The 11,324-nt window shown below is 41.9% G+C and overlaps 2 protein-coding genes across 5 annotated transcripts in view; one reads left to right on the top strand and one right to left on the bottom strand.

Moving 5' to 3' along the window:
- The window catches only part of LOC103148207 (tubulin alpha-1B chain), a 16,240-nt gene extending 6,380 nt beyond the window's left edge, over positions 1-9,860 (bottom strand). Inside the window, exons 1-4 of one of the 4 annotated variants that reach the window (XM_007566872.2) lie at positions 9,757-9,860; positions 8,757-8,979; positions 8,532-8,680; positions 7,452-8,378 (exon numbers count right to left, since the gene is read on the bottom strand). In XM_007566872.2, coding sequence (XP_007566934.1) covers positions 7,452-8,378; positions 8,532-8,680; positions 8,757-8,979; positions 9,757-9,759 — 1,302 coding nt within the window. In that variant the 5' untranslated portion in view covers positions 9,760-9,860. Of the gene's footprint in view, positions 1-7,338; positions 8,379-8,531; positions 8,681-8,756; positions 8,980-9,756 lie in introns of those variants that run through there. The other 3 variants (XM_016679036.1, XM_007566875.2, XM_007566874.2) reach the window with 3 other exon arrangements.
- Positions 3,014-5,884, top strand: LOC103148209 (tubulin alpha-1A chain-like). Its single transcript, XM_007566876.2, has 4 exons — positions 3,014-3,132; positions 4,124-4,346; positions 4,443-4,591; positions 4,773-5,884. Exons 1-4 carry the CDS (start codon positions 3,130-3,132, stop codon positions 5,751-5,753), a joined length of 1,356 nt encoding a protein of 451 aa, XP_007566938.1. The 5' UTR covers positions 3,014-3,129; the 3' UTR covers positions 5,754-5,884.
- Positions 9,861-11,324: the final 1,464 nt, after the last annotated feature.

Here is an 11,324-nt window from a genome sequence, read left to right as displayed (position 1 = left end):
AACAGAGCTGGACTCTTAAGATATTCATGTGAAATTACTCTGGATCCAAACACAGCAAACACACAGCTGGTTCTATCAGAGGGGAACAAGAAGGTAATAAAGATGAATAAACATCAGTCTTATTCTAATCATCCAGACAGATTCACTGACTGGGTTCAGGTTCTGAGTAGAGAGAGTCTGACTGGACGTCGTTACTGGGAGGTGGAGTGGAGCGGGTCATTGGTTTATATAGCAGTCGCATATAAGAACATCAGCAGAGCAGGAAATGGGAATGAATGTAAATTTGGATATAATGACAAATCTTGGGCATTAAATTGTTTCAGTTCTAAATTTGGTCACAACGACATCTGGACCTCCGTCTCAGGTCCAGTTTCCTCCAGAGTCGGAGTGTACCTGGATCACACAGCAGGTCTTCTGTCCTTCTACAGAGTCTCTGAAACCAGGACTCTCCTCCACAGAGTCCAGACCAGATTCACTCAGCCGCTGCTGGCTGGAGTTTGGGTCAGTAACTCTGGATCCTCTGCAAAGTTCTGTAAACCCAAATAGAATTTTTCTCTGTTGTTGATCAGAGTTCATGGTTTTGATGTCTCTATTCTGTTCATCTTTATTTTTCTGGTTTAAATGTATTTCTCTGTGTTCCAGGAGCCATAAAGGAAATCACTGCTGATGTTTTCTTTCTTTCTTATGACAGAAATATTTATCCAATGAAAAACTAAAGGTCTCTGGGCTCTAATAATTTTGCTTTAATATTTATTCTGATGTATTTGGATGTTCTGGTTTCTCTTCAAAAACTGCAAAACCATAGCAACAAACAATATATATGATAATAATAATTATGACATCACTGGAAAGTACATGGTACAAGCATTGTGCCTAGTTCTCTTTCAGTCTCCTAAGATGCATTTTTCTTCAAATATTTTAGATATACTTTATGAAAAATTCTTGCAAATAGGCAGAGATCCACTGTACTCATTTTACAAGGGCAAATATGCACGGAAAACATTCATTAGGCAAAATTAATTTTAAACATAAAGACAATAACCTTTGACATCTTTGTTTTGCATCAGTGTCACCAGTCACTGCAGCATCCATCAGTTTTTGAGCCTCTTGTCATCAACTGAAATACATAGAAAGGAAAGCATTTTGTTTGCTGCTGAAAAACGCAGCACACAAGAAGAATAAAAAACACATTTCAAAATCCAACTATAGCTTTGTTGTCAGTGGATGTTTGTTGTTATAAATAGCCCAGTAATTGCCCACAGTCGAAGAAGGTGTAGCATGACTCTAACCACTGTTTCATGGAGATTATTTTGTTGTTAGCAACTAAGGGACTTAAAGGCACGTTGGTCTAAAAGCGTTTGTGGTCATTGTCTCTGAAAGGTGATAGTTTAGGAAAGATAATAACACCAAACCCCAAGAGAAATAGCTGCTTTGTCTCATCCAGTTTAAAGTCTCAGCACACCATCCTCATGGGAAGAGCAGATGGGCGTTTCCCTCACAGAGACAAGACATGGAGATCTGGGGAGAGAGAAAGATCACATCCCCCCTACACACGGCACAGCCTCCTAACGGAGCTACAGTTTAAGCTGGGTCACGTGCTGGCCAGATAAAGGCGCTCTGTGTGTGAGGTTACAGGGCTGTTTCCAGGCAACTCCTTTATTCAGCTTGTAGGAACCGTTAAATCTTAGGAGCAGGGATGGAGGGGGAAGGGTTGGGCATCCACAGCTCTCTGTGGCCTACATCCCTCATGTGTGACAGGGCAGTTTGACCTCTTTTTAATGAAAGAAGACTGTAAAATCTGGCCAAACAACAGCAAATAAAATAAGATACAGACCACATCCGTCATGTTAATTTACGTGCATAACACGTAAATTAAACAGCATGATGTGAATCAGTTCCATAGGATGTACGAAATTATCTGAATAAAATATGTTGGACATGTTTTTAATTATGCTTTGATATGCTTTTAAGGCTGTGGAAATTCTGAAATATCATCATGAAGTTTGGAATATTTGAAATAGGTTCAGAAATTTTGGACAAAATTTACAAGATAATGAATTAAATGAGAAGGTGAAAATATTCTCTACCATGTTATTCATAAAAAGCTCAAGTATTGCCCTAATCATGCATTTTGAAGATTTTTCCAGCTGAAAATAAAACAACCAAGATTAATAGAAAAGCTGAGATAGGAAGGTATCATGTAGAATTCAATTTACAGGCCATATTTACAGACCTGGATCTAGCATTATCTAAATCCTAGCTCTGGGGCAACTCACCACCATTTTTAAAAAGATGTTTAGGTTTTTGATGCTGTGTTTGGGTTTTTGATGCTGTGTTTTTCAGCTAACAAAAGACTGACGAGGAAACTATCTGTTAGCCATACAATGATGCATCCTCTGGATGATGCTGCATCCTGTAGCATGGGCGTCCACTCTGGAGGTTGGAAAAGAAATCAATGTAGGGTACTGCACATGTTGTCTCACAGTTTGCTGTCTGATTCTTTTTTCTGTTGCTGTCATATTTAATGTAACATAAAAAAATCAACAATCATTTGTTTTTAAAGAAATTGTGAAACCAATGTCATTTATCATGTCTTAATCCTGCTATAATAAAATATATTATTGGTGCTACAAGTTTGCTTCTTTTTCCTCTTAAATTTTTTTGTCCTCAAGTGTGTTTGAATTTATTTTTTTTATATAAAATCGATACAAAAACTGTTTTACTACAGTTCTTGTCAGGCTGACCTAGTTTTTTATTTTTATTTTTTATTTTTTTTAACATTATTTCAAAAAATTACGCAGGATTTTCCACTCAAGCAGAAACGCCGTGATGCTTTCAGTACAATACCAGGAGGGCAGGCGACCAGCTGGGTGGGGTTGATGGGCGGAGACTCTCCTTGGCTTCGTAATGGTCCAATAGGAATCCGCGAAATCATTGCGACCTCAAAGTGACAGGGAATGGACCAATAGGAGTGGAGAAGCTGCCGGCGCCGGGGCTTTACTCGCATATATAGCTCCGGCATCATCATGTTCGCTATTATCTCTTACATCGACCCCATAACTGTCGAATTGTAAGACTCCTTTTCCGAGGAGACTCTTCCATCCTCTTTCACAACTTCAGCGAAACAACATGGTAAGAACCTTTTACCAGCTTTGTAAAGAGGATATAACTGAGGTCTAAGTGATGGTGTATAGGGAGATAATTTGATTTAAACAGTAAAAATAAGTGTATTTACAATAATGAATGAAGTTTTGAGGGATTTAACTGTAATTATTTTTCAGACTCAAACGCTTTATTTATGCTACAAAGCGTAGGTCAAAATGTCATGTTCGATGGAGGGAGGGGTCCTGGCGAGGTTCGGATGGGGACGTGGCGGGCAGTCTGGACAAAAGAGTCTCTTCACCCCACCCTCCTTGGTGGACAGTGGGAATAACGAAGGCTTTATTATCCCAGCCTCCTTGGCATGACTGAAACCCCGGTCAGCATCACAAGGTGACAGCTGGAGGCTGTGACTGTAATTTAGTGGCAGCCAGAGTGAACACGACCCACTCCCACTGAAACCTTATCCGGACTGAAAATGGATTAAATGCACAGTCAGCATGGCGTCGGTCATTAAAAATGCAGACGAGTAATGGACACTGCTGATTCGTTCCTAATGGCTATAAGCATTAGTTTTTAATGGTGATATAAGCGTTAATGCTCTATGGTCATAAAAGATATCGAGGTTACCGCTAGTCGATCAGATTTAAGAGTTTTCACGTAAATTTAAGGGCTCAAACAAACATTACCGGTTGCCTAAGTGACGCGTTTGTTGCGTAGCAACGCAGTTCCAAACACAACTGCAATGCTCAAGGAAAAAACAAAACAAAGAGTAACAAAATACCGCGAGATTAGCAAACCCAAATGGAAATCTTATTCAGTTAATTTACCAGGACATTTTACCCATGAACCTCAGGTCCAAAGCTGAAAAATCAAATTTCTTGATGGTTATATTTATCACATAAGTTGTTTTTCTTTCACTCACAGGTGTTAATAAAAGTTTCTTTTTCCTTCATAAGTATGAAATAGTTTTTGTAAACTGTTAAAATTCTCCTAATGTTTTTTCTTTTTTTCTTTCTCACAGCGTGAGTGCATCTCCATCCACGTCGGTCAGGCCGGTGTACAGATCGGCAATGCCTGCTGGGAGCTCTACTGCCTGGAGCATGGCATCCAGCCAGACGGACAGATGCCCAGTGACAAGACCATTGGAGGAGGAGATGACTCCTTCAACACCTTCTTCAGTGAGACCGGAGCAGGGAAGCATGTCCCTAGAGCCGTTTTCGTAGACCTGGAGCCCACTGTCATCGGTAAGCAAGATCACTTCTGGGATAACAAATAAACTTGGTATTTATTGTGAAAAATCTGTAAACCTAAACTAATTTGTTATTTAATTTTGTGCTCAGATGAGGTTCGCACTGGGACTTACCGCCAGCTGTTCCACCCTGAACAGCTGATCACTGGGAAGGAAGATGCTGCCAACAACTACGCCAGAGGACACTACACCATTGGCAAAGAGATCATCGACCTCGTTCTGGACAGGATCCGTAAACTGGTGGGTGAATTCAGACACAGAGCTCTTCAATTTGTTTTCAAAATGTTTATTTTGCAAGAGAACATCTACATGGTAGGACATTTTATATTAAAAGTAGAGTTTTAATCACCTTATTGCAAGAACAGCGGAATATAATCTGGTAACATGCAACATTCCATGTTTTCTTTATTTATATCCTCAGGCTGACCAGTGCACAGGCCTGCAGGGCTTCCTGGTCTTCCACAGCTTCGGTGGAGGAACCGGTTCTGGTTTCACCTCCCTGCTGATGGAGCGTCTCTCCGTCGACTATGGAAAGAAGTCCAAGCTGGAGTTCTCCATCTACCCAGCTCCCCAGGTGTCCACTGCTGTTGTGGAGCCCTACAACTCCATCCTGACCACCCACACCACCCTGGAGCACTCCGACTGTGCCTTCATGGTGGACAATGAGGCCATCTACGATATCTGCCGCAGGAACCTCGACATCGAACGCCCCACCTACACTAACCTGAACAGGTTGATCGGTCAGATCGTGTCCTCCATCACTGCGTCTCTCCGTTTTGATGGTGCCCTGAATGTTGATCTGACTGAGTTCCAGACCAACTTGGTGCCATACCCTCGTATCCACTTCCCTCTGGCCACCTACGCCCCAGTGATCTCTGCAGAGAAGGCTTACCATGAGCAGCTCTCAGTGGCTGAGATCACAAACGCCTGCTTTGAGCCGGCCAATCAGATGGTGAAATGTGACCCTCGCCATGGAAAGTACATGGCCTGCTGCCTGTTTTTCCGTGGCGATGTTGTTCCCAAAGACGTTAACGCTGCCATTGCCACCATCAAAACCAAACGGTCCATCCAGTTTGTGGACTGGTGTCCCACTGGTTTCAAGGTTGGCATCAACTACCAGCCACCAACTGTGGTTCCTGGTGGTGACCTCGCCAAGGTCCAGAGGGCTGTGTGCATGCTGAGCAACACCACTGCCATTGCAGAGGCCTGGGCTCGGCTGGATCACAAGTTTGACCTGATGTACGCCAAGCGTGCATTTGTCCACTGGTATGTGGGTGAGGGAATGGAGGAGGGAGAGTTCTCCGAGGCCAGGGAGGACATGGCAGCTCTGGAGAAGGATTACGAGGAGGTTGGAGTCGATTCCATTGAGGGTGAGGGAGAGGAGGAAGGAGAAGAGTATTAAAAGAACCACAGAGAAGTCAGGAAAGCAGAAAGTGATTACATGCACTGTGTTCTTGAATGCATTCCAAACAGAGATGTTCGTCCATCAAAGTATCATGTTTGCCGTTTGAATAAAACTCCTGAAATGATCAAGTTTGGCTTTGTTCTGAATAAAATCTCTGTGATTTAAAGTTATTTGTCTTGTATTCATTCTAAAAACCTATTTCCAATATGCTACGAATGCATTGTGTCCGGTGCACTGCAGACATGTCAGTTATCTAAATGGTATTATCAGAAATCGCCCAATTCTCTGCTTTTATGTTTTGCAGCATGCTGCCCTCCTTTGGCTACACAGAGTAACTATCAATAGTTCCTACAGGATTAAAATGTAAAATTCAACCAAGAAGTCTCTGAAATTACAATTAACCATCCTATATTTCTTTTGTTGGTATGACTCAGAATATGGGATATGACCAGAACACTCCCAAAATCCATTTCCTGAGGCCAAGAGAATATTTGTAACCTTTTTTTTCAGTGCCATGTTGAGCTCTGAAACTCTTCAAATATGCCAATACGGCTTAGATGCTCACACACTTGATTAGCAACTATTTTCTCATAGCTTAAGTGAGAAAGGAAGATTATGCCTGTAATTTAAGTTACTTTGAAACAATAATTGTTGAAGGTTTAATTACAGTTACCATGTCCTTGGACCGGATTAATATCTCAAATGGGGTCAGTAGTCAAAGGCAACACTTTAATTTGGTTGGCATTGGGTCCAAGATACAAGTTGAAGGTTTTGATGAAACTTTTATGAACCTCAGATCAGATTCAGTGCTGCACTTACTTCACTCCATTCTTCATCCTCAGTATGATGAGTGGGTAGGACTAATGATTTAAAGGGATCCACCATTAGTTATAATAGACCTTATTTGGGAATTTATTTTAGGTGCAACAATGCAGTAATACTATAGGTTATTTAGTTTTTATGAATTTTAATATACATGCTACAAATGCATTGCATACATGTCAGGAATGTCACCATGTTGTTCACACTGCAATGCATTCTGGGTAAATATGCAGTCAAACTGCCTGGCTCCTCCAGCCAAAACAGTGATGCCTTTTTGTGCTTCAACAGGTGTTTAGGGTCCGAACTTCCTCCTAGTCGTTTCACATTACCAGTGATCTAGCTCCTTAGCCCTGCTTGGTTTGTTTTTCCGTGCCGTTTAGAGTCCGATGTGGTGGTAACCATAGACATGAATACGGTGGCAACACCAGACTTTGTTACAGACACCATGGTAATGTCAGTACAGCTACTGTTAGCATCTCAAAGAGTCCTGGATCCTTTTAAGCAATTAGGAGTGCAAAGGTCTTAATCTCAATCAGCAACATGTTTAAATTCCCCACTATATTTTGCCTTACTCAGAACGATTTGGTTAACAGGGATGAGACGTACACAAACTTGTTTGTACAGTTGCTGAGAATTACTGCCCCCAAGTGGTCAAATTCAGTCATGGTTTTCCATTCTTAAAGAGCAGATTTACAGAAATCGTTACTTCAGCCCACCATAATGGATATATATAAAAAAAAAAAAAACAACAACGTGACAATTACTGCAGCAAGACATCTTTATTTTGAACATTCAGAAGTGTAGACAGACAAGACGATGCTGTGTTTAATATTCTTCTCCTTCATCCTCATCTCCCAAGCTATCGGCACCAACCTCCTCGTAATCCTTCTCCAGAGCTGCCATGTCCTCCCTGGCCTCGGAGAACTCTCCCTCCTCCATTCCCTCACCCACATACCAGTGGACAAATGCACGCTTGGCGTACATCAGGTCAAACTTGTGATCCAGCCGAGCCCAGGCCTCTGCAATGGCAGTGGTGTTGCTCAGCATGCACACAGCCCTCTGGACCTTGGCGAGGTCACCACCAGGAACCACAGTTGGTGGCTGGTAGTTGATGCCAACCTTGAAACCAGTGGGACACCAGTCCACAAACTGGATGGACCGTTTGGTTTTGATGGTGGCAATGGCAGCGTTGACGTCTTTGGGCACAACATCGCCACGGTACAAGAGGCAGCAGGCCATGTACTTTCCGTGGCGAGGGTCACATTTCACCAACTGATTGGCCGGCTCAAAGCAGGAATTTGTGATCTCGGCTACCGTGAGCTGCTCATGGTAAGCCTTCTCTGCAGAGATCACTGGGGCGTAGGTGGCCAGAGGGAAGTGGATACGAGGGTATGGCACCAAGTTGGTCTGGAACTCAGTCAGATCAACATTCAGGGCACCATCAAAACGGAGAGATGCAGTGATGGAGGACACGATCTGGCTGATCAGCCTGTTCAGGTTAGTGTAGGTGGGGCGTTCGATGTCGAGGTTCCTGCGGCAGATATCGTAGATGGCCTCATTGTCCACCATGAAGGCACAGTCGGAGTGCTCCAGGGTGGTGTGGGTGGTCAGGATGGAGTTGTAGGGCTCCACAACAGCAGTGGACACCTGGGGAGCTGGGTAGATGGAGAACTCCAGCTTGGACTTCTTTCCATAGTCGACAGAGAGACGCTCCATCAGCAGGGAGGTGAAACCAGAACCGGTTCCTCCACCGAAGCTGTGGAAGACCAGGAAGCCCTGCAGGCCTGTGCACTGGTCAGCCTGAGGATATAAATAAAGAAAACGTGGACTGTTTCATGTTACCAGAGTATTTCACTGTTCTTACAACACAATTAAAACTCCTATGTAAATGTTCTCTTCCAAATTAAACATTTTGCAAACAAATTTAAGATCTCTGTGTCTGAATTCACCCACCAGTTTACGGATCCTGTCCAGAACCAGGTCGATGATCTCTTTGCCAATGGTGTAGTGTCCTCTGGCGTAGTTGTTGGCAGCATCTTCCTTCCCAGTGATCAGCTGTTCAGGGTGGAACAGCTGGCGGTAAGTCCCAGAGCGAACCTCATCTGGAAGAGACAAATTTACAGCATCATGAGCGTTATAAAATCCATCATAAAATTAGTCATAAATAGACAAGCTTACCAATAACAGAGGGCTCCAGGTCAACAAAAACGGCTCTGGGGACGTGCTTCCCTGCTCCGGTCTCACTGAAGAAGGTGTTGAAGGAGTCATCTCCTCCTCCAATGGTCTTGTCACTGGGCATCTGTCCGTCCGGCTGGATGCCATGCTCCAGGCAGTAGAGCTCCCAGCAGGCATTGCCGATCTGAACACCGGCCTGACCGACGTGCACTGAGATACATTCACGCTGTGAGGAAAAAAAAACATTTTAATTCTTGTAAAAAGTTTCATTTCTAAAGAATGCTGAAAGCCACATGTCTTGTCCTATTATAGTCAATAGCTTCAAGGTCATAAGTCACATGGTGTGCAGCTGTACCTCGCTTATCAGGAAAAAAAAAAAAGAAGAGAAAAAATTCAACACAAGCGCTTTTATGAGGAACTAAAAACCAGAACCGGATGACTACAATCACTTGGGGCATTAGGCAAAGAAAAGAAACACCCCTAAGTGATACATTTCTTTTTTTCTTTCCACATTAGAGTTGGGTGGTGGAAGAGAGCAGCACAGCTGCAACGGATTAAATGGGTCAATATGAAAATTTGGCAACACAATCTGCCAGTTCAACCATGAAAAAGCAGTGAAGCCGAGAGCATTAAGCTTTTGTCACAAAAGGCAGGACTGTGGTTTCAGAGGCCCAGGAGGCCTCTTCAAAAAGGCGCTGAAACAGAGGAATGCGTCATGCTCTGCGACTCTGAAAAGAGGCCAAAGAACAGCGGAAACACGCCCATGACTCAACTTACATTTCGGCTGAGGGAGGCCTGGGCACTCTTTTTTTAAAAAAAATATCCTGCCTTCAGAAAGCTTATGTTCAAAGGCACAAAAAAAAAAAAAAAAAAAAAAAAAAAAAAAATGGATACCGATGTCTGATTTAACAATTGTTTAAGCTCAACTGAGACGACTCAAAAAACGACCACTATTTTTAAGAAGAAAAAAATCGGACTGATGCATTTATAGTTTCTTACTCACCATGTTTCCACAAAAGCTGAAGTGTTGGGATGATGAAAAAGAACAAAGAGTAGTTTTCTCCCACGGAGAGACTGTTAAGAGTCTGTTGCAAGAGAGGAAACTGATAAAAAGAAGAAAGACAGGCGGTGCCTATATACCGGCTTATCAAGGCAGGGCTTAATCTTATTGGTTGGATGTCACATGACACGTATTCCTATTGGTTAAGATCAAATTAAATTTGCAGATAATGTTACGACACACCACGAGGTCTCTCGAAAAACCAGCGCCTGTCCTGAATTGTGCCTGTATTAATTCACACACAGGCTTCTATCGTCATTTTAATTAATATCTTTTTAAAGTATATCACGGCTTCGTTTTATTGGATGTTGGCAAATCATTAACATCATAAAAGTTTATCAGTTTTCAAAAGACAATGACATTTTATTAAAGACGTGTTAGTTATAAATGTTATGTAGGTAATTGTAGTCTTATCAATGTACAGTGTCACAACAACAAACAGTTTTACTCAATAACACAGAACAGCCTTGTGCTATTTTCTGCGTATTTAAAAATGCCCCTCACAATATGGCGCCGACGTTGACGTAAGCTAGTACGTCCGGGCGCTGGTCCTCGGTGCCAGCGATTAGCCAATATCGATAACACGAAACTATACTGTGCCTTCTTATAAAAGTGATGCATTACAACGACTGTTGAACCCCGTAAGTGAAAAAACATAGACAAAAGTTTAAACTTATTTTAGAACAGGCGGACTTCCTGGTTTTGAGCGAGTTCATGTTGTGTCGTCACATTATCTGATTTAATTTTAACCAATAAGAACGGGTGTCACATGGCATCCAACCCATGATCCAACCAATGTGATTAAACCCTGCCTTTCAAACGCTAAAGAGCGCGACCCAGTTTATGCTCAAGATTTTTCTATGGGAGAAACTAGTTTTTCCTTATTTTTTTTCATCCCAGCACTTTAGATTTCGTTTGTAAAGATAGCTAGTGAGAATCTGTAGCTTATTGACTTCGTTGGACAAATTGTTTGGTCTCCTCTGCAACCAAACATAGAGGGGTACTTTTGTTTTTATGTTAATCTGGAACAAATTTCCAGTAAAATGTAAAAATTCTAAAACACTGAATTTCTTTAACAAAATCTTTAGAGTAAAGCCAGACAAAACTCACTAAAACTAAACATTGAAGAAATGACGAATATGTTCAATTTGTAGTGTCTTAATAGTGGTTTAGTATCAAGTATAATGTAAAAATAATGCCAGGTATTGAAGTTCTAAATATTCTGGAAAAATGTGCCAAAGCACTTGGCCATAGGACATTTTCTTCCTACTTTCTAGTGAAAAACAAGTAAAAAATGCCAGGCGGACATTTGAGAGTCAGGCCTAAAAGGGTTAAACTGCATCTAACTCTTTTGTATTAAACATTCAACAACTTAAATACAGAAATTTGTTTATACACAGATTTTAGATCGCAAAAGGCAGACATCAAAATTTTCACAATTTTGCTGCCAAGAGAACTTTCTGATAATTTCTGTTCCTTTTAACACAGATTGTTGAATGAAACAAAATGAT

The sequence above is a fragment of the Poecilia formosa genome, unplaced genomic scaffold (assembly GCF_000485575.1).
Source record: "Poecilia formosa unplaced genomic scaffold, Poecilia_formosa-5.1.2 Scaffold200, whole genome shotgun sequence".
NCBI lineage: Eukaryota > Metazoa > Chordata > Actinopteri > Cyprinodontiformes > Poeciliidae > Poecilia > Poecilia formosa.
Note: the sequence above shows the minus strand (reverse complement) of the source record. Positions and strands in the feature narration are given on the sequence as shown.

What these genes read in the sequence shown, in the direction of transcription:
- LOC103148209 (XM_007566876.2), top strand. An exon ending in CCTGGAGCCCACTGTCATCG is followed by an intron (nt 4,347 to 4,442) that starts GTAAGCAAGATC and finishes TTTTGTGCTCAG; the next exon opens with ATGAGGTTCGCACTGGGACT. An exon ending in TGGACAGGATCCGTAAACTG is followed by an intron (nt 4,592 to 4,772) that starts GTGGGTGAATTC and finishes TTATATCCTCAG; the next exon opens with GCTGACCAGTGCACAGGCCT.